A 19,904-nucleotide genomic window follows, 5' to 3' on the forward strand; every position below is an offset into this window, starting at 1 on the left:
CTAACAGGAGGCTGAAGCCCTTTAGTTATAATATAGGGAATTTTAGCCAAGAGATCTCATATGATTTAAGTTTTGAGTTGCACTTGTCCAACATGTTGCAAGGCTTTTTGGATAAATGAATAAAAGAGCAGATAGATGTGTTTGGCTTGTGCAGGACTAGACTGTGTCAGAGTCTACAGCTGTCACCTGATACCCCCTCACCCATCCCCAAATACACACACACACACACACACACACACACACTCTTCTTCCACTCTGCTGAACTCACAAATAGATCCTCTGGCTCTGGGAATGAAAAGGACTTGGCTGGTAATGAGGTCGCTCACACACTGCCCGTCCTCCGTCCGGCAAACACACTGCTGCCTGCTGAGAACGGACCAGGACCCAACATGACGGACCAGTCTGCGTTTGACACGGACGTCTGGACCCTGACCCGGTTCGTCATGGAGACCGGTCGGCAGGCCAAGGGGGCGACCGGCGAGCTGACCCAGCTCATCAACGCCATGCTGACCGCCATCAAGGCCATTTCCTCCGCTGTGCGCAAGGCGGGCCTGGCCCACCTGTAAGTACTGAGCAACTTACTGGGGATCAATATTCTGTTCAGATATACAGCATTACATAACTGATAGATGCATGATAGATATCTGTGATCAGCTGTGCTAGATTCTTTAGAGGTCTGATTAATCATGAACTGGGAAATCACAGAAACATGTGCACCAATGTTTTGATCTTTCATAACAATAATAATGTGATACTTTATTGATCCCTGCAATTCTCTTTTCTCTTGCATCCCCTCATAGAGAGGTCAGAGGTCAGAGGTCAGGGTCAGTATCCCTGGATGCTGTTAGGGATTCAGTGTCTTACTCAAAAACACTTCAGCAGGGCAGAAGTTAGGCAACATGAAGGCCTGAACCTTGTTCTTCAGGTTGAAGGCCAGCCTGTTGGTCCTTTATAAGTTAGAAGTGGAGTTTCCTTAGAGTTTGTTAGTAATCAATGCAAAATTTCATGAGGAAGAAAACCTTTAGGTAACTCATATGAGTCCTACGTATATAGTTTGTGATGCAGTGCAACAGGAAACTGCTTGGAAGATGGTGCAAGTGATTTTCAGCCCCATTCACTTACACTACAATTGCTCCAAACTATATAAAAGCCTCTCTGTAAAACTGTGTCAAACAATGTCACTGGTTTTGGAAGCTTGTGTGTCTAAGGCAGCTGGCATTTCAAAGCCTAATGACCCTAATGGCTAAGGGACCCTTTAGTTTTTAGCCTTGGCTTTGGGCTCATGGGAGGTTTAATAACAGCAACAGCATTAATAAGAACTTTATTTATAGAGCACTTTTCAAAGAGTGAAAAATTGCAGTGAATAGCTTCATAAAACAATGAATTAAACTGAAAAAGTGAGTTTTCAACAGAGATTCGATAGAAGACAGTGAGCCTGCGAGCTTTAGGGACTCGGAGGAATCAATCCATAACCGAGAGGCCTTAATTCAAGTAAAGGCCTGACACCTGTAGTTTTATTCCTTCAGGAGATCTCAGGAAACAGAGTGATTTCCCTAATGACCTGAGGCTGTTTCCCTTCATAAGGTGATAAAAGATCAGGTATATCTGCAGTGGCTGAACAGGGAACTGCTTTAGAAGTCAACCAGAAAACATTCTGACGTTGACTAGATGTTGATACGACGGCCTGCAGCAGGGTCGAAACCCAGTGCAAATAAAACTCCAAAATGACAGTTGAGACATCTGTAGCCGTCCATAGCTGTTTCCTGATATCACTTTAAAACAGTCTCCAAAGCTGTTTCAGTATGAATTTTACTGTGTTATAATATCATAGTGTGAAAATGTTGTGCTAGTTTGGATTGACGTTGATCTTGGCCGCCTCCTGCACGTATCAAAACATTTTAAATGTAATGCCTTGCTGCTGCGTTGTGTGCAGAATAGCGACCTTTGGCTGATTCCACAGTAAGGTGCATTTCAACAAAAGTAATAAAAGAATGGGTCGCTTTTTCAATGTCAGCAGGAAATAAAACTGACTTTATCTCATAGATATTTCTTAAATGGCAAAAATTGAGATTGCACAACCTTTTTGATTTGATTGTCGACGTTTACCTCCCAGTCAGAAACCCATTCTTTGTTGAGGAATTGACATTGGAGAGCAGCCAGCGTTCCTGAGAATGAATTCTGTGGATTCACTGAGCATAAAAGGACTTGTGTTTCATTGTGCTGGATTGAATTTAGAGACAGCCAACATTTAATGTCTGCAAGGCCATTTTAAGGGAGGATAGACTACTGGAATCAACAGGTTTTAGGTGTATAATTATATGCCATCAGCATTATCTTGATCTCATATAGAATTATCTTATATTAGATTATGTGGCCAAAGGGAAGTGGTGTAGAGAAAGCAGACCGGGGCCTAAAATGGTACTTAATAGATGGGCCATTTAGGAGACTGAGTTTCCCAAGCTGACTGAAAACTGTCTCTCAGAGTGAACAAGAGGGCAGTATCAGTGTTTTAAAGGCCTTAGATGCAGCAAGAGATGGATAAGAGGAGCTAGCTAAGCCTTAAAAGTGGAAGGTAAAATGTAAAATCAGTTCTATAACTAACAGGCAAACAGTGTCTAGATGCTAAAACAGGGCTAATATGAACCCATCTCTGAAGAAAGAAAGGATGCACTCGTGTTGCAGTGTTGTTTTGCAGCAGAAAGAGAGAGACAGAGAGAAAGTGTTGGACTGTAAAACGAGAACATTTCAATGTGTGGAACATTAACAAATGATGTTAGTGTCTACAGTCTAAATGGCCTTTTCCCTTTCAGTGTGTTTGTCTGTAATCCGACACATAATCACCCGTTTTTTTCATGAAAACGATCTGTAATCTGATATTGCGTCTGTTACAGTGACAGTTACGGATTATAATTTGCCTTTTGTTGTAATAAGATCACTGCAGTTCCATTTCATGTAATCTATTTCTTGCCTGAACATTATAGTGTTGCAGGTCCAGTCTGTTTAGTTTGTGCACAGTGATAAATGTGAAGTGTGACAGCTGGTGTGCTAAGGTGAAGGCCGGCAGCAGGCATGTATGAGGAAGGAGGAATGGCATTACAGGTGAACAGAAATAACTCAGGCCAGCTTTACATCTCTTTAAAGCCACATTACACCAAACCCGCCCAAAACAAATCCAATTTTCTTTCTGAAATCTAGAGGTCTAAAGTTGATCTTCCCACAGTAGCACTGAACACACTGGTCCACATTAAGGAGAATCACTGAAGACAAGCCAACTCAGACATAATGAATCATTATTTGCCGAAGCGGCCACACATTGAAATTATGTAACCAAACTCAAATCAACTTTGTCTGAAACTAAATGGAGATGATTGATGGACACAAACCGACCAATGGTGTTTCAGTATTAGTAGAGTCTAATGTTTGCACTTTAAGACATGAGGTAAACCCTTGAACTTTGCTCTACAGGCCAATACTGACCTGCCAGGGCAACAATATGACATGTTGAAAAATACTAAACTAAACCTTTAAACCATGATGTGACGTGCCATTTTGTTTTTTAAAACCGTGGCATTTTATTATACACCCTGTACAATTTTGCTCACTAGGGTTCAACCGATATGGGTTTTTGAATACTGATATTTGTCTGTCAGTGTCTGCGTGTCTGACTGAATCCTGGCTGTTGATTGGTCCGTGCAGGCAGGGCTTGGCGGGCTCGGTGAACGTGACGGGGGACGATGTGAAGAAGCTGGACGTCCTGTCCAACGACCTGGTCATCAACATGCTGCAGGCCTCCTACGGCACCTGCTGCATGGTGTCAGAGGAGAACAAGGAGCTCATCGTCACCCCCAAGGAGAAGAGGGTGGGTGGGTGTGAACTGAGAACTGCACCGCATGGTGACGGGTGCCAAGCTTTTTCATGGCAAAGCTGCTCTAGGCAAGAAGAGCGTCACATCCGCACTTACTGAGACACTGTAGATTCGTCCTGTTTGCCCAAATGTCCCTGTGGGATTAATGAAGTTTAATTTAAGTTAAATTCTGGTGTTGGGTATGGATACTGGAAATCTCACTGACAGACAGAAAGTGACGAATCCAAACTAAATCAAAGTGAGCGCTCCGTCCAGAGAAAGCTGGACTCATCAGCAACGGTTTAACCTGCTGATTTTTTTTTTTTTCACCTCCACTAGCTGCTGAAAAGAAGAAATTTAGGTCAGAGGAGTGTACAGTTTACTGATATCTCCTTAAATGATTTCTGGATAATGAAGTCCTTCAAACTTTAAAGAAATTCAAACAGTTACCTCTCAGTTACTTCAGGCCGCCAAGTGTAAAGCTGCTTAGTGCAGCTTTAAAACCTCCAAAAAGATTCACATTAGCCAATAAATTCGATTTTTTTTTTGTCCTAGGGAAACAACATTTTCATAGTAATGTTCAAAACAAATGTTGCAAAGTGCTTTACATAGATTAAAATAAAATAAAATAGATAAAAACAAATACAAGACATGATTTTTGTCATAATATATTACAAAACCCTGCTCTTTAGGTGGTGCAATAACAGTGAACAAACCAAAATAATTATTCATTTTCATTGTGGCAACATCTGAACTGAACTGAAATGAGAGTGAAACTAAAGTCTTTTTGTTGAACTAACTGGGACGTCCTGAAACTGTCAGAGCAGCCAGTGCTGCCTGACATCTGGGTTCACTTCTAAACCCTCCAGACCAGAGGGGGGACGGAGGGACTGTTAGGTCAGATTGACGAGTCTGAACTGATCACACATGAAACCTCATACTAAGCCTGCAATACATAGAGTAGCACTTAACTAATGTAAGGTATATTCTGCTTTTGAGTTTCAGAACATCTTTTACAGTGTGTACATGTCACATAGAGTACCATTCATCCAGAATATTGAATATGTGCCACTCAGGCTACATATGCATATATCATACAAATATATCAGCGTACATATACTTATATGATACAAATATATCAGTGTACATATACTTATATCATACAAATATATCTGCGTACATATATATAATATATAATACCAAAAATAATTCTAAAGTAAAACTAATACTAAAACTAATACAACAGTATACTACAGTGCATACTATAGGATAATGCAGTAAACTAATATTCTTCCAATCACTACACTATGGATTGTACTGCACTATACTATGCTGTAGTAAATACTGTAGTACAGTGTAGTATTCTTCAAATTACTACACATAGTAAATACTGTAGTGTCGTATACTGTAGTCTTTCTCAAATTACCTTAGGATCCACAATACTACAACATACAATAGTAAATACAATAGAATAAGTTAACCTAAGTGTAACTACTGCAGTAGAACTGCAATACACAACATACTGTGCTACAGAGTAATGGTTTATTACTGTATAATTTTACTTATGATTCCATAAATACACCATGATGCTGTACATACTGCAGTAAATACAATTCTTAAGACTTCCAAATGATCTTGCAAAATGTTTAAGGAATCTAAATCTTTATCTTTAAAGTCTGGTAACAAGTCGTTTCTGACAGTTTGATGTTGAATAAATAAAAAAATGTGAAATTGCCCTCATGGACTTCAAGTCTGCTGAATAAATATTGCATGCTGAATAACTGGATGACACACCTGGCTGCCCAGCTGTAAATTATTCAGCATTGACTGAGAGAGTTGTCCAGTAATACTTTCAAGCCTGCAGCAACAACTGGATGACTCACTCTGTTTTTTGTTTTTTAAATCTTCTGATGGAAACCTTAGTTCATATTACTCAGTATTTTCATTTTATATGTATTATTATTTCTGCTTTTTTCTCCACTAACTCTATCTGGCACCTAAATGTGATAATTACTTGGAAGAAAAAAGGTTTTATGGCAACACATGTGTAGGAAAATAACACTTTTTAAGTTCAAGACAGCCACCTGTGGAGAAAAACATTTAATTCTATCACTTTTTGTCAGAGGTCAACTTTGCTTGAGACCCAAGTCGCATCTCAAGTCTCAAGTCAAGTCTCAAGTCTAAATGTAGAACACCAAGTCAAGTCAGAACAAATCAAGAGTCCAGTATCAATTTAATATCTTAAAGAAAACTAAATATCTAGGACTTTTCAATGCAATATGGTTTTAATAGGATAAAAACTTGGTAAGAGCATCATGAGTTTGATTTCTATAATCAGTTTCAACTTCAATAAATTCAATCATTCCGTACAAATTCAGAAAACAGAATTTAAATTCAGTCGTCTGCTGGAACAAATCTCATCACTTTCAATCTGAGTCATTTACACAAACACAAGATCTCAAGTCAAGACTTTAGAAACCTTTTCAAGTCATCAAAGTACAAGTCAGAGTCAAGTCCCGAGTCACCAGAACCCAAGTCAAGTCAAGTCTCACGTGTTCTCTTTATGCATTAGGTCAAATCTCATGCAATTACAATTGTGACTCGTGTCTGACTAGAGTCCAAGTCATGTGACTCGAGTCCCCACCTCTGCCTTTTGAGGCTACTTTTGATTTTTGAGAGCATTTACCAGCAAGAACTTCATATTGTTGAACTTGAGGATAATCTTCAAGGCAAGGCTTCAACTTCTATAAGGATTTCTCTGCTTTTTCTTCAGTAAAGTGTTTGTTTTACGCCTTCTATCACTGCTCCTGTCTCCATAATAACCTTTACCTCATGTTTTTTTCCTCACAGGGAAAGTATGTGGTGTGTTTCGACCCGCTGGACGGCTCCAGTAACATCGACTGCTTGGCCTCCATCGGCACCATCTTTGCCATCTACAAACGAGTGAGTCTGACCTGCAGAGACACACAAGCCAGGCGCTGAAAGGCCTGCTGCTATCAGCATGTGCTCATATTTGCTGCCGTTGAGTAAAAAAAACCACATATCTGCAGGTTTTTCAAGGAATGAGGAAAAGAATGTCGTTTTTTTTGTCATTCATATCCATGTATTTTGGACATTATGCAACAGGGTTTTAAGAGGTTTCAAGGAGCCAAAGGTCATGAAACTCACCCAACACATAAAGCATGCACTGTACTAGCAAAGGATACAAAAACCTTTTTCAGTCAACATAACATTGAGTAATACAGTCAAGTTCATGCTTTTTTAAAAGTTAAAATTTCCGTGAGGAGCAAAGTTGCCGGTCATTATCTTGTGTATAAAATGATAAAGTCTCAAATAAGAATATAGGACTAATTACATCTTATGCAGTTTCACATTTATTCCAAATTCAAATTCCACAGGTCCATTTACAAAAGAGGTGGAAATATGTATATGGGATGTATTCAAAATAAATAAGTAAATACAGTAAGTCAAGTAAGTAAGTAAGTAAATACATACATACATACATTCATACATAAAATAGAGTATAATATATAACAATGTTTTAGAAAATAACAAGAAATGATGAGATAAGTATATTGATTAAATATTAAAAAGTGTAGGGAGAGTAAAAAAGGGGAAAGTGAATATATATGTATATATAAATAGACAGATACACAGCTCGACTCTAAGTGCAGTAACACTGTAAAAACACAGGAGAGCGCTGCTGTCCAGCTAATCCAAGTTTATAATCAACTTCTCAACTGCAGTCACAATCAGGAGTTCATACACAGCATCCTAGTGTAGAAAAGATGATTGAAGGCCTATATGGTCATGTATGCTGACCAGTAATCAGTAATGCTGTATTATAGATATTATATGGATAAATTGAACTCCTCCAGACCTTGAAGTGTTGCTACTCACATCTTCAGAATCAGTTTTATTGGGCAAGTAGGTTTGCACATATAAGGAATTCGACTCGCTCATGTTGGTTTCATTAAACATAACACAACACAAAATAATAAAAGCCATGTATAGAGGGATTTGAAAACATACATTTCTGAAATCTGTCTCTTTTTCATGCAATATGGAACAGAAATATATAGATGGGGAAAATATTGCACTCTGGGCTCTGTGTTTTGAACACCGGAAGCAAAAAAAGCTGAACACATGAGTTTGGTTTAGACAGAGTATAACTAGGTATTTTATAGGTTATAGTTTTTGTTTGTTTGTTGTTATGTTTTGCTTTGTTTGTATGTTGTACAGTGAGATCTGCCCTCTAAGTGTATGTCTGTTCTGACTTTTCATTGTAAAATAAAACTTCACAATAAATAAATACATAAATAAATGTGTATAAATAGATACCTATACAGCCAGTACTGTGGTGACTGGCTGTGATTTAGACTGAATTTACCATTGGAGTCAAAATATGGGTTTCTCGCCTGTTGCTTCTCTGTACTTAGAAGCTTGTAATTCATAACAGTAAAGAGAAATCAAGTTGGTGTTCTCAGGGTTTGTACAATAGACTCTACACAGTAGATTTTGCAAATCTCATTCAGTTCTGAGCATCCAGTCCTAAATTACAAGGCCTTATCTGACCCTTGCCTCCTAAATCAAGATTGTTTTCAGCACATTCAGAATCGTTGTGGCGTCACTTTGTCCATTGATTCCACCACTTTTGCAGTAAAATATATTTCTCAAATCATATCATATCTCAGAAACTAAAGCCCTCTGGATGAGTTTATCACTCAGTTTTCTTCTCTGTGTCCCCCCCCCCCCCCGGCCGGTCAGCTGTCGGAGGACGAGCCCACAGAGAAAGACGCCCTGCAGCCCGGCCGCAGCATGGTGTGTGCCGGCTACGCTCTGTACGGCAGCGCCACGCTGGTGGCCCTCAGCACCGGAGCCGGACTCAACTTCTTCATGCTCGACCCCGTGAGTGCTGAAGTCTGTGTGTGTTTTTTTATCTCGGTGAAATGAAATATCTTTACCGTTCCGTAGAGATCTGTGTGTCAAAAGTGATGATGGGATGACAGGAGGTAAGACGGGAAACTCTGCGTGTTGAAGTGAGAAAAGGTTAAATGTAAATGAGAGATGTGTGTGAAGGTGATGATAGACAGGCAACTTTTTAGGGCCAATTTGGTGCAAAATTTGCCGGCAATTGGCAATGAGGGCAATCGGCAATGGCAACTGACAGATCTGACAGTTGGAGGAGTGAAATTGGATGAAATAACAGATACTGCTGCCATCACTGTCATCTTGGCCTCCTCTTTTCTACTGAAAATGTAATAATTTAATTATTTTAACAATTTCATAACGTGTATTACAGGCTCATGTACAGCTTTGGCATCCAAGAGCTAGCTAGCCTGCTAGATTAAATGTTATATAAAAAGAATCACAGCTATTATTTCCTAGCTGTGTTTTCTATTTAGTAGCAGTTGGACCATTTTGAACATATTTTAGGCCTGAGGACAGATCACCTGACTAGTTTTCTTGTCTCTGATTGGTTGATGTTGATTAGCTTGCTCTCTGCTCAAGCTTGGCTAGATTTCAAACTCATGCATTGTTTTCAGTAAAAACATATTTCTAATTTCCCAAATTTGCCCATGTTTCATCACCTTTTAGTGTTTTGTCTTGCCTCAGTCTTCCACAGCCTGCTTCTCCCTCTATCATTATTATTCTGCTCATAATAACATCACTGCCCTTCCCTTAGTGTCTGCCTCTGTTATTGTTTTTCCTGTTATATGGTTTTATTGCCCTGTAGCTTATTTTGTTTGAGTAAACTTGTATTATCCTGTCAATCATTCTTCCATGCTGCAGGACAAGCAGCGCTGTAGCGGAGGGTGAACCCGCCTGAACTCACATTTATATGCCGGAATTGAGTTTACCACTTTTTTATGCTGATATAAAACTTTATGATGTAAAATTCATAGCATAAATCAGATTAAGTAGTATCAAACTGATGAGTTGTGTGGAGATAGGGTCTTTTAAGGCAAAAAATAAGCCCACATTAATGCTTTTCAGAGGATATAAGTGATTTTTGTTTACCTTATGATGATCGCTGACTGGAGGTCAGAGTTCACCCGCCTTTTATTTACCACTTCATCACTGAGTACAAGCCTTATCACCTTCTACACTCACATGACTTGCTGATATGTTATACTGCGTCTTACCCTGCACACATTTTTAATAGATTTTACAAGATTTATTTCATATGTAAACGTTGTGTTTGCTCCCCAGGCGATCGGCGAGTTCATCCTGACGGAGAGGAACGTGACGATCAAACCCAAGGGGAAGATCTACAGTCTGAACGAGGGCTACGCCAAGTACTTCCACCCCTCCATCAACGAGTACCTCAAGCACAAGAAGTACCCCGAGGTGACAGACACACACACACACACACACACACACACATACACACAATCAGTGCGAATATGCTCAAAAGGAATCACTAGTTGTTAGAATATGGATACCCTAGATCCCTAAAGAAAGTCTGTTTCTATGACCAGATTTGACGCATTTACACAATTAAACAATTTATGGACTAACCCCACACACACACACACACCTGACACACAAATACACACATGTATTTCCTGTTTTGTGTTTTGAATTTGACACCTTGAACCAAAGCTGTACAACAACAGCACTCTGTTGAAACAGGCCTCGTCTCCTCATACAGCGTCTAGTTACTTCTGCTGACACTCGCTGTATTAATGCTTAATCCTCAGGCAGAGTTTCAAACAAACAGCCGTCTCATCCTCATCATGTGAGTCCTGACAAAGCGTTTCCCATGGTAGGATGAGTTCACATGAATACCTTTGGTTGGTCGCACAAAACCAACTTCAGCAAATTGGAGTTTTATTTGTAGGCCACAAAATGCTAATAGCGCAGAAATGACCGTTAGCCTTGGTTAGCCTGTTAGCATTTTGTGACCCTCAATCAAATCACTTTTTTATAGTGTTGACTTGCAGTCACCTGACAACAGAAACAGAAAGATATGTCAGTGTATTCTATGTTGAAACACAACATAAGTGATCAGACAGGGAGGCGACAGAAAGTTCGCTTCTTAAAATTGCTGCCAGTGGTGAGAACCGATCTGCGATGAAGCAGAAGTACGTCAGCCATGTTTGTGAAAAGAGTCTAAATTTCAACAACAGGTCAGCCATGGCGCTCGGAGGCAGCGCTGCTCCGGAGCCAGAAATAATCTCATTGGCTGAGTTAAACCTCAGTGGGCGGAGCCAAATAAACCGTTTTTCTGGCTAAGTAAAATTAGACTGAAGTCTGGTGAAAAAGGCAAGTTTAAGAGAGGAGGAAGATAATATTATGAAGCCCAGCGCTCTGCTACTAAGTGAAAAAAATACAATCTATCCATACTAAGTTATCTAGGTTAGTTTAGGTAGCTGACCTTCCAAGTTTAAACTAGCCGTACTAGCCTAAAGCTAGCTAGGTAAGCTAGTTAGTTAGCTGCTGACATCATGAATGTCATGGTCATGAAGGAATGAAAAAGAAACTTCATTGCCATTTTTATTTATATTCCTTCTTTGCCATTCACGTTTGTTCTTTTATATGAAAATGATGCGATTATTGCTTTAAATTAAGATTAAGCTAATTTAGAGTAAGTGCGTATGCGTAATGTGAAACCACCGCAGGCCAGGCATGTGATTGGCTGTCAGGAGAGCGTGCGGAGCGGACAGCCGGTCAGCTGAGCTGCAGGATGGCGACACGGCCGCAGGAAGCAGCCTCTTCCTCAGGAAACAGGACGCGCTCATCTGGAAACTCATCTCACGATGCACACTCAGCGCTTCTCTGGAACTGTCACAAACATCAGTATTGTTGTTAGTCAGCACCTCGATTAGGGTTACACTGATGTATTGATTTGCCGATATACCGGGTTGATATTAGTCTTTTATTCAATATTGAATATTAGCCAGTAATGTCTGGAAAACCTGCAATAAATTAATTCTTCATGTCGAGGTTGTTTCCCAGAGTTGATAACCCTAAAATAATGTCATTAGCCTGGGTTTGTGCTGATATGGTGATATGGTTCAAATCAATATCACAATAACCATGAGGATTTTCTTCGATATCGATATATATTACGATAAGGCTTATGTATGCACGTTCATCGCATTGAACTGTCAAACAAAACAATAATATTCCTTAAAATCAGGGTTTTTAAATAAAATGTGCTTGTTATCATCAATTTAGACGACAGAATATATCACTATATCAAAATATCTCCATATCATCATGATATCATTCCACTGAAAGACAGTAAAAACAATAATGTTGAATTATTGCCCAGCCCTATAGACTGGGTTTCAATGGAGAGTTTCAGTGTCCCATGATGATCTAGATGCTGTTTCAGAGGCTTTTCTACCCTGACAAAAAGAAAATTTGGAATACATGTAATTTATTGGCATGAAAATTGGACAAATTTAAATGCTGTCACAAAATATCAGCTATTGGCAGCCTCTGTACAAAAATATCTGTATCAGCCAAAAATCCATAACCCCCAGTCTCCATGTTACGCTTCAGTTAAACCATGATGAGCGCAGCACACCGCTGCACAGTAATGCAACAGTAATCCCTCTGTTACTCATTGTCAAGTGTGTGTGGGGTTATGAAATGGGAACAAGTTGCCTAAGAAGGATGAATTGGGGCCACAATGTTGCTGAAGGAGTGTGAATCCAGTGTGTGTGTGTGTGTGTGGTTATCTTTTTTCTTTTTCATTATCTCATCTTTTGCATTAAAACCACACTGGTCAGTGTTTCAGATGAGCATTCACTGCCTGTTTGCTGTGTGTGTTGATGTAGATTTAGACTGGCTATGCTCCTAGACAGTGGTTCTCAACCTTTTTGGCTTATCATCCCTTAAAATGAAGCGATGTCTACTTATGATGAGTGGAACAGTTCAACCAAAGAATGATTTTCCCCTTTCAGGTTGTTTCATTTGATTATCAGATGAGGCCTAGAGACTGAAAACTATTCAGTATTTTACAAGAAAAAAAGCAAAAATTACAGAAAAATCAGACATAATAATATTTTTTTGGGGCATTTTTGCCTGTATTTAGCAGAGACAGACAGGAAAGACTGGGAGAGAGAGGGGAATGACATGTGACAAAGGTCCCGGGCCGGATTTGAACCCAGGATGTTTACATGATACGCGCCTCAGATCACCGAGCCACCGGGACACCCTGACATGATGATAAAATGACATGGTGTGTTATATGTTGTTTTCCTATCCCATAAATCATCTCACCCTCTCCCCAAAAAAATTCTCTTGTGACCCCCTGGAGGATCCCGAGCCCCAGGTTGAGAACCACTGTTCTAAGGCAAAAAGTCAAAGTGAATATTGGACCGGGACTGGGTTTACTGCACCTGTCAGAGGAGGAGAAGGGATGCAGAATCAGTTTTGTCTTTCTTGGGTAAAGTTAAATGGTAAAATTATCTTTGTTCCATTTCAAGCCAAAAGCAGAAGTGATCTTCACACTGTCTGTCTGGTTAAAACTGGCACAGCTACAGAAATATTAAGGTGCACTCACTGCCCCTGCAGAAATAAACCCAACAAAGTCAAGTCAAGTCAAGTCAAGTCAAGTCAAGTCACATCAGCTGACTAGTGATTTTAGATCAGCAGTCCTGCTTCTTAGTCAGGATCTGACTTCTCTGTAATGTTTAGTTGAGCTTTTAGGATGTGACTAGTGTGTTTCAATATCATTTATGTACGCATTTGCTGTGACTTATTTTCACCCCCTCCCCTCCCCTCCACCCACACACACACACACACACACACACACACACACACACACACACACACACACACACACACACACACTCTATAGCTTAATTCTCTCTACACTCCTTTTCAATTTCTGTTCCCTTTTTTTAGGTTTCTTGTTGCCTCTGTGTGACCAGGTTGCTTTTTTTTTTTTTTTTTTAAGTCTGTGTGAGTGTAGTGTAGTTTGGGAGGGTCTGCTTTCAGGAATTACTATGTACACACACACACACACACACACACACACACACACACACACATACCCTTATGGTGACTGGGACGTGACTCAGCAGGCACATGACTCTGCATCACGTTGTGCCGGTCTGAAACACGGTGCTCACTCAGACTCTACTCTCTAACCTGAGTTACAGTTTCTACTTTACTTTGTTTGTTTCATAAAAGACTCGTCCAATGAGAGAGGACCTGGATGCCTCTTCCATTTAAGTGTTGAAAAGTTGCAAAACCAGTGAAATAAATTAATGCAGAAGATATTTTGATAATGAAAGATATACAGGAACCACAATGGTTTCAAAGCTGGCCTGTTCTTGTTGTGACAGTCCAGTTGACCCAAATAATAGCAGCCCTGTTTCAGCAGGCTTATGTAAAAGCAGCGGGCCTCTTCGTTAGAGAGGCTTATTTTCTAGCTGCTGCAGGAGAACTTTGATCAGTCTGTTGGCTGTTTTGTTTTCCCTCAGGATCAGGTCGGATCGCTCTGAACACAACACATCTGCTGTGGCTTCAACTTTAAGGAGAAAATGGTGATTTTGGCCAGTTTTGAGATACCATTATTATCATTTTGCTTCTGTAACTACTGTAGTTTCCTGGAATATATAAAACAATAATGAGTAATGACTTTAAGTAATGCATGGGTGTTTATACCAGCTGTGTGAAGTAAACCGAGCACAAGATTAGCCACAAAAAACTTGAACAGACACTTTCTCAAATTACACATTCACACCTTTTTGGAGTTAACCCTCAGTGGGCAGAGGCAAAGAACCAGATTTTTTGGGGCTAAGTAACATTAGACTGAAGCCCAGTGAAAGAGACAACAGATAAGAGGAGGAAGCTAATATTATGAAGCCTAGCGCTCTGTTACTAACTGAAAAATTGCAATCCAGCCATACTAAGTTATCTAGGTTAGCTACACTGAACAAAAATATAAACCCAACACTTTTGGCTTTGCTCCCATTTTTCATGAGTTGAAATAAAAGATCAAGACTTTTTCTATGCACACAAAAGGCTTATTTCTCTCAAATTTTGTTCACAAATTTGTTTAAATCCGTGTTAGTGAGCACTTCTCCTGACAGGTGTGGCATATCAAGATGCTGATTAAACAGCATGATTATTGCACAGGTGTGCCTTGAGCCTTTTGTGTGCATAGAAAAAGTCTTAGATCTTTTATTTCAACTCATGAAAAATGGGAGCAAAAACAAAAGTGTTGCGTTTATATTTTTATATTTTTGTTCAGTGTAGTTAACTAGCTGACCTTCAAGCAAACTATAGCTATCAAGGTAAGCTATTTAGCTAGCTGCTGACCTTCAACATCATGATGCCATGGTCATGAATGAAAAAAAAACCAATAAGTCATTGCCATTTTTTTTATTTTGACCAGTTCATCTTTGCCATTCAAGTTTGCCAGTTAGCCAACTTGCACTCTGAAAAACTGAAAAACTGTGGCTCTTTGGCTCCGCCCACTGAGGTTTAACTCAACCAATCAGATCATTTCTGCCTCCAGAGCAGCTCTGCCTCTGAGAAATGTTTGTAGAACTAAAACTCCAACCTGCAGTCTGCAGAGGATTGTTTCTCTGTGGGTCGTGACTGCGTGGGTCACTTCTCTACATCACACAGAACTGAGAGTATTTACAGTCGCTTTCATTTCAGGTATTTAGATCCAGAGACTCTTAGAATGAGTTCAGTAGAAAAAACTTAAATCCTTACACTGCCAACATTATAAGCAACCAATGAAAAATAACAAATACATATCAGTGGAGAATCAGTGGAGTGGTCATTTCCCTCAAGATTAGGGCAGCTAGCTGTTCCAAATAGGATGAATATTATACTATACACAAGATACTCTCATACACAATGGTCTTTTGTTTAGTTTTAAATATTTGGGGTATCCATATCTAGGCTACTGTTATTTCTTTGTGAGCAAACTGGTGTGTGTGTGTGTGTGTGTGTGTGTGTGTGTGTGTGTGTGTAGGGTTTCACTGAATCAGTTAAACAATCTGCAGGGTTTCTCTTTTACATTCAAATGCAATACAGGCAGCTAACGCTCTTCTTTAATGGAAATTAACCTCCGCAAAAGGCAACTTAGGAGCGAGTTGTCAAAGCGGTGAGAACACATTTCCAGGACTTGCTTTGGGAGTCAGTTTCTGTGTCTGTATATATTCTGTATATATGTTCAGACTCGACTTGACCCTGACCTGCTGAGCTCCAGAGAAAATATAAAATACACTGTTTGCCTAACGCCGTTTTTACTTCTTGAGGAAAAAGTCACTTTAGATAGGAACCGCATTGTCAACAGTCCTTTTGTGAAATACTTTAATGATTAATTATCACAGTGGGCTTGACAGGGAAACAGAGGGATCATGAGAAGGTTTTGGCTGGGTCGGGATTATCTTCACTTTAAAACACACACAGTGAAATTTTCCTACAGGTGTAAAATTCTTTAGGTTTGGTACCAGAAGAGACATTTCTCTTCCAAGGTTGATGTTTCTGTAGTTCCTCAGTGCCACAACAGAATTCATTGATCAGCTGTTATTACTGTTATTATTATAGGTTTAACATGGAACCACTGCTATAGCTGTTCAGTAGTAATATAATGATAGTCTTTAATTAGAAAGCCCTAGAAAGTACTTAGCAATAAAACAAGAAAATTCAGACATGAAGTAAAAACAGGGTTATGGAAGAATGAAATGCAACAGGAATAAAAGCTGCATAAAACATGTTTTAAAAGACATTTCCCTGAATCATTTTGCAAAATTTGCTGTTTTTTTTTTTGCTGTTTTTAAAGTACAAACTTTATGGTGTCAAACCTGACAAAGACGCCCTAAATAAAAAGTCATAGATGTGACACTGAGATGAAAACACTCAATGAAATAACGATAAAACAGAAACGTTTGACACATTTGACACAAACATTTGACCAAACCAAATGAAGGCTTCATATTTACTGTGAAGAATAAATGGCAGCAAATGGCTTCTAATGAAGGGAGGAAAACGAGCGCTGATATCTCCAACTATGCTGACTGTGTGCAGAAAAAAAACAAAAAAGCACACAGGTATTATCCTTTAGGAAGTGAGTTAAAATACAAAACACTGATCAAAAATCCGACTCACTCCATGTCACGCCCCTTGCAGGATGGCAGCGCCCCCTATGGTGCCCGGTACGTCGGCTCCATGGTGTCAGACATTCACCGCACCATCGCCTACGGAGGGATCTTCATGTACCCCGCCAACGAGAAGAGCCCCAAGGGAAAGGTAACCAGATCGAGGGCTTAATGCTTAAATTCAGCATATTTTGAATGGGCTTCACGGGCCACAGGGTCATAAAATGTCCTAAAAAACAAAGTAACCCATCAACCTTTCAACTCAAACCATGGAAATTGTTCAACTTTCACTGGATGGAGCACCGGTTCTCCGTACCACACAGATCTGAGATTATTTTCGTTTGTATTTCAGGCGTTTACTTGACACTCACACCCAGAATGACGTACAGTGAGTGCCGCAATAGCAAAACCTTAAATTGGAGGAGTTTTCTCTTTCCTGTGGTAAATAAAACGCCGGTCAGAAACAGTCCAGCCTGGCCATGAAGATAAGCTACAATCTCTCAGCCACTTCCTCCTGGGAAGTTTGACTCTGTGACCCTTTTATCAGCTGTAACAGTATTTCACCACTAATACATTCAAATTACTGGCAAAACATTCAAATAAATTCTATGAAACACAGCAGCTTGATCCACCTGCTGAACCATGGCTTGTACATCACCAGATGAACTGTACTGTACTGACGCTATGCTATCTGTGGCCTAACGTTAGTGAACTCTGTATATTTTAAAGAGAGCACAAGTTTGTCCAGAATGGGGTTTCATAATGACCCAGATCCAAGTGACACAGTCTTTACAGAGGTTTACTGCACTTTGTTATCTGAGTGACTGTTTTCTCTTTTGCAAATGAGAGAGAGAGAGAGAGAGAGAGAGAGAGAGAGAGAGAGAGAGAGAGAAAACAAACTCCAACTTTTGGTGATTTTCAGGTTTTAATTTCACTTGACAGATCACATGCTCCTCTATAGGATACAGACATTTTCCAACCTTTGGGCTGATGAAACGCTTTCAAAACCCACTTGGATAAACTCAAAAATGCATGGCTGTCAATATAAAAATAAGGCTGCATTTCTTTGTTCCTGAAAAGTTTATATTTTGGAGATACCAGGTTTTCAACCCGACAGCTAAATTGTGTAAAAGCTATTGCGAAAGTGTAGAAAGTCGGCTTACAGAAAATGTCGTTGTCATGCTGCTGGGTAAACAAAGTCGTTGAAGAGCATGCATGCCTTCCTACCATAAACATACTGTATGATAAAACATTATTGCCTGCTAACAGCCTTTGACTGGGTGATGGCTGATATGGATCCCAGCTAAACTTGACTGGCTGCCAAACCCGGGAGGACTTGGACCCGTTTTGGACCTACGACCTTTCACAAATCCTGTCCGAAACAATAGGAAAGCAGTATATTTGAACTGACCAGTGTTCCCCTTTAAACTCTCTCTCCCCAAAAGCTGCGGCTGCTGTACGAGTGCAACCCCATCGCCTTCCTCATCGAGCAGGCGGGCGGCGTCGCCACCACGGGCACCCAGAGGATCCTGGACGTCCAGCCCGAGGCCCTGCACCAGCGGGTGCCCTTCGTGGTCGGCTCCCCCGACGACGTCAACGAGTACCTGGCTTTCGTCAAGAAGCACCAGTAAAGTTTCTGAAGTCAGTTCCCCTCTCAGCTTGTCTGTGGACTTCTTATAGAGCAAGAGTGGAGCCATGCTGCGATGTTTTACAGTCATTAAATATTAGGGACGGGACGATATGCTTTTCTCACGATACGATTCGTATGATAAAAGTCTGACTGTGCAGAATTCTGTTTATTTCTGAGGCACAAATCTTTCTAGCGATGACATTGGCTGCTAGAATGTAAACAACAATTTAAAAATGACATTACAAAGTGCAAATAATATAATTTGGATGGAGAGCTTGTGAAATTGTGATGGTCAAGCCGTCTCATTTGTGATTAATACAGCAGAATAAAATGGAGCTAATATCACGATTCATTTTTCTGCCCCACGATGCGTATTGTCACATTTTTGTATCGCGATATATTGAATTTCGATATATCGTCCCATCCCTATTACATTTTCCCATAAAAAAGACAGTAAATTTGTTTTGTCCTGTAAAATGAGAATATCTTTGAAGGTATAAGACCATAATCAGGACGAATTCATTGCTTCAAAGAGCTGATCAACTGCAGACAGTTGCACAAGGATGTTGAATACAAGCATTTACCATTATTTTTCACAAGAAGAAAGAGAAAGAATGCAGTTACCTATTCACTGATCATTTACATAAATCTTTATTTATCCTGGGAAGGGTTTTGCTGAGAACATCCCGGGACAGTTGGGAGTTGCGTGCCTTGCTCAAGAGCTCCTCAGTGATCGATCCGGGGATTCTGGGAACTCAATTCCGGTTACAAGCCTTCTTATCTAACCTTTATGAAGCAGATGCTCTGATACTGGTTTCAGGGTTACAGTTTGAAAAATGGTTTGACGATTGAAGCTGTACCCAATTGTGCTGTACTGTTTTTTATTTTGCCAATTCTGGTGTAAAAAGGGATTAAAACTACAATTTGTTATGCAGCCGTTGCAGAGTTTTTGTCTTTTACAGCTGTGGTGCAAACAAGTCCACCGCTGCTTTAAATGTTGGATTAAAATAACAGGAATATCACTCTTAGAGGTATTTGTTTGTCCCATAGTTTACCTCACATAGTTCACTTCTGGTAAAAACTAAACCAGCTCTATGGAAAACTCAAGTAGGTTTTCAGACATTGTTAGTCTTACACTCTAGGTTTGTTATTTTGTGTCTCGTCTGCACCTGGAAGCAAATCACTGATCTGAGGAATACTGATGTGAAGAGATTTAAGTTCATTATTAACTGTGTGGACTTTCCTTGTTGAAGTGATCAATGGTCAACATATGCAACTTATGCTCCCAAATGGGCCAAATGTTTAACTTTTAGTCCAGTCTATAGGGTAGTGCTAAAGCAAACAGGCA

The 19,904-nt window shown here is 39.9% G+C and overlaps 1 protein-coding gene across 1 annotated transcript; it reads left to right on the top strand.

Annotated features, from left to right (window-relative positions):
• Positions 1-341: 341 nt before the first annotated feature.
• On the top strand, positions 342-18,801 carry fbp2 (fructose-1,6-bisphosphatase 2). Its single transcript, XM_071903628.2, has 7 exons — positions 342-562; positions 3,697-3,859; positions 6,695-6,787; positions 8,612-8,752; positions 10,058-10,195; positions 16,958-17,077; positions 18,372-18,801. The coding sequence occupies exons 1-7, from the start codon at positions 390-392 to the stop codon at positions 18,555-18,557; spliced, it is 1,014 nt and encodes a 337-aa protein (XP_071759729.1). The 5' UTR covers positions 342-389; the 3' UTR covers positions 18,558-18,801.
• The last annotated feature ends 1,103 nt before the right edge of the window (positions 18,802-19,904 follow it).

This window comes from Centroberyx gerrardi, chromosome 8, assembly GCF_048128805.1.
Source record: "Centroberyx gerrardi isolate f3 chromosome 8, fCenGer3.hap1.cur.20231027, whole genome shotgun sequence".
Taxonomy (NCBI): domain Eukaryota; kingdom Metazoa; phylum Chordata; class Actinopteri; order Beryciformes; family Berycidae; genus Centroberyx; species Centroberyx gerrardi.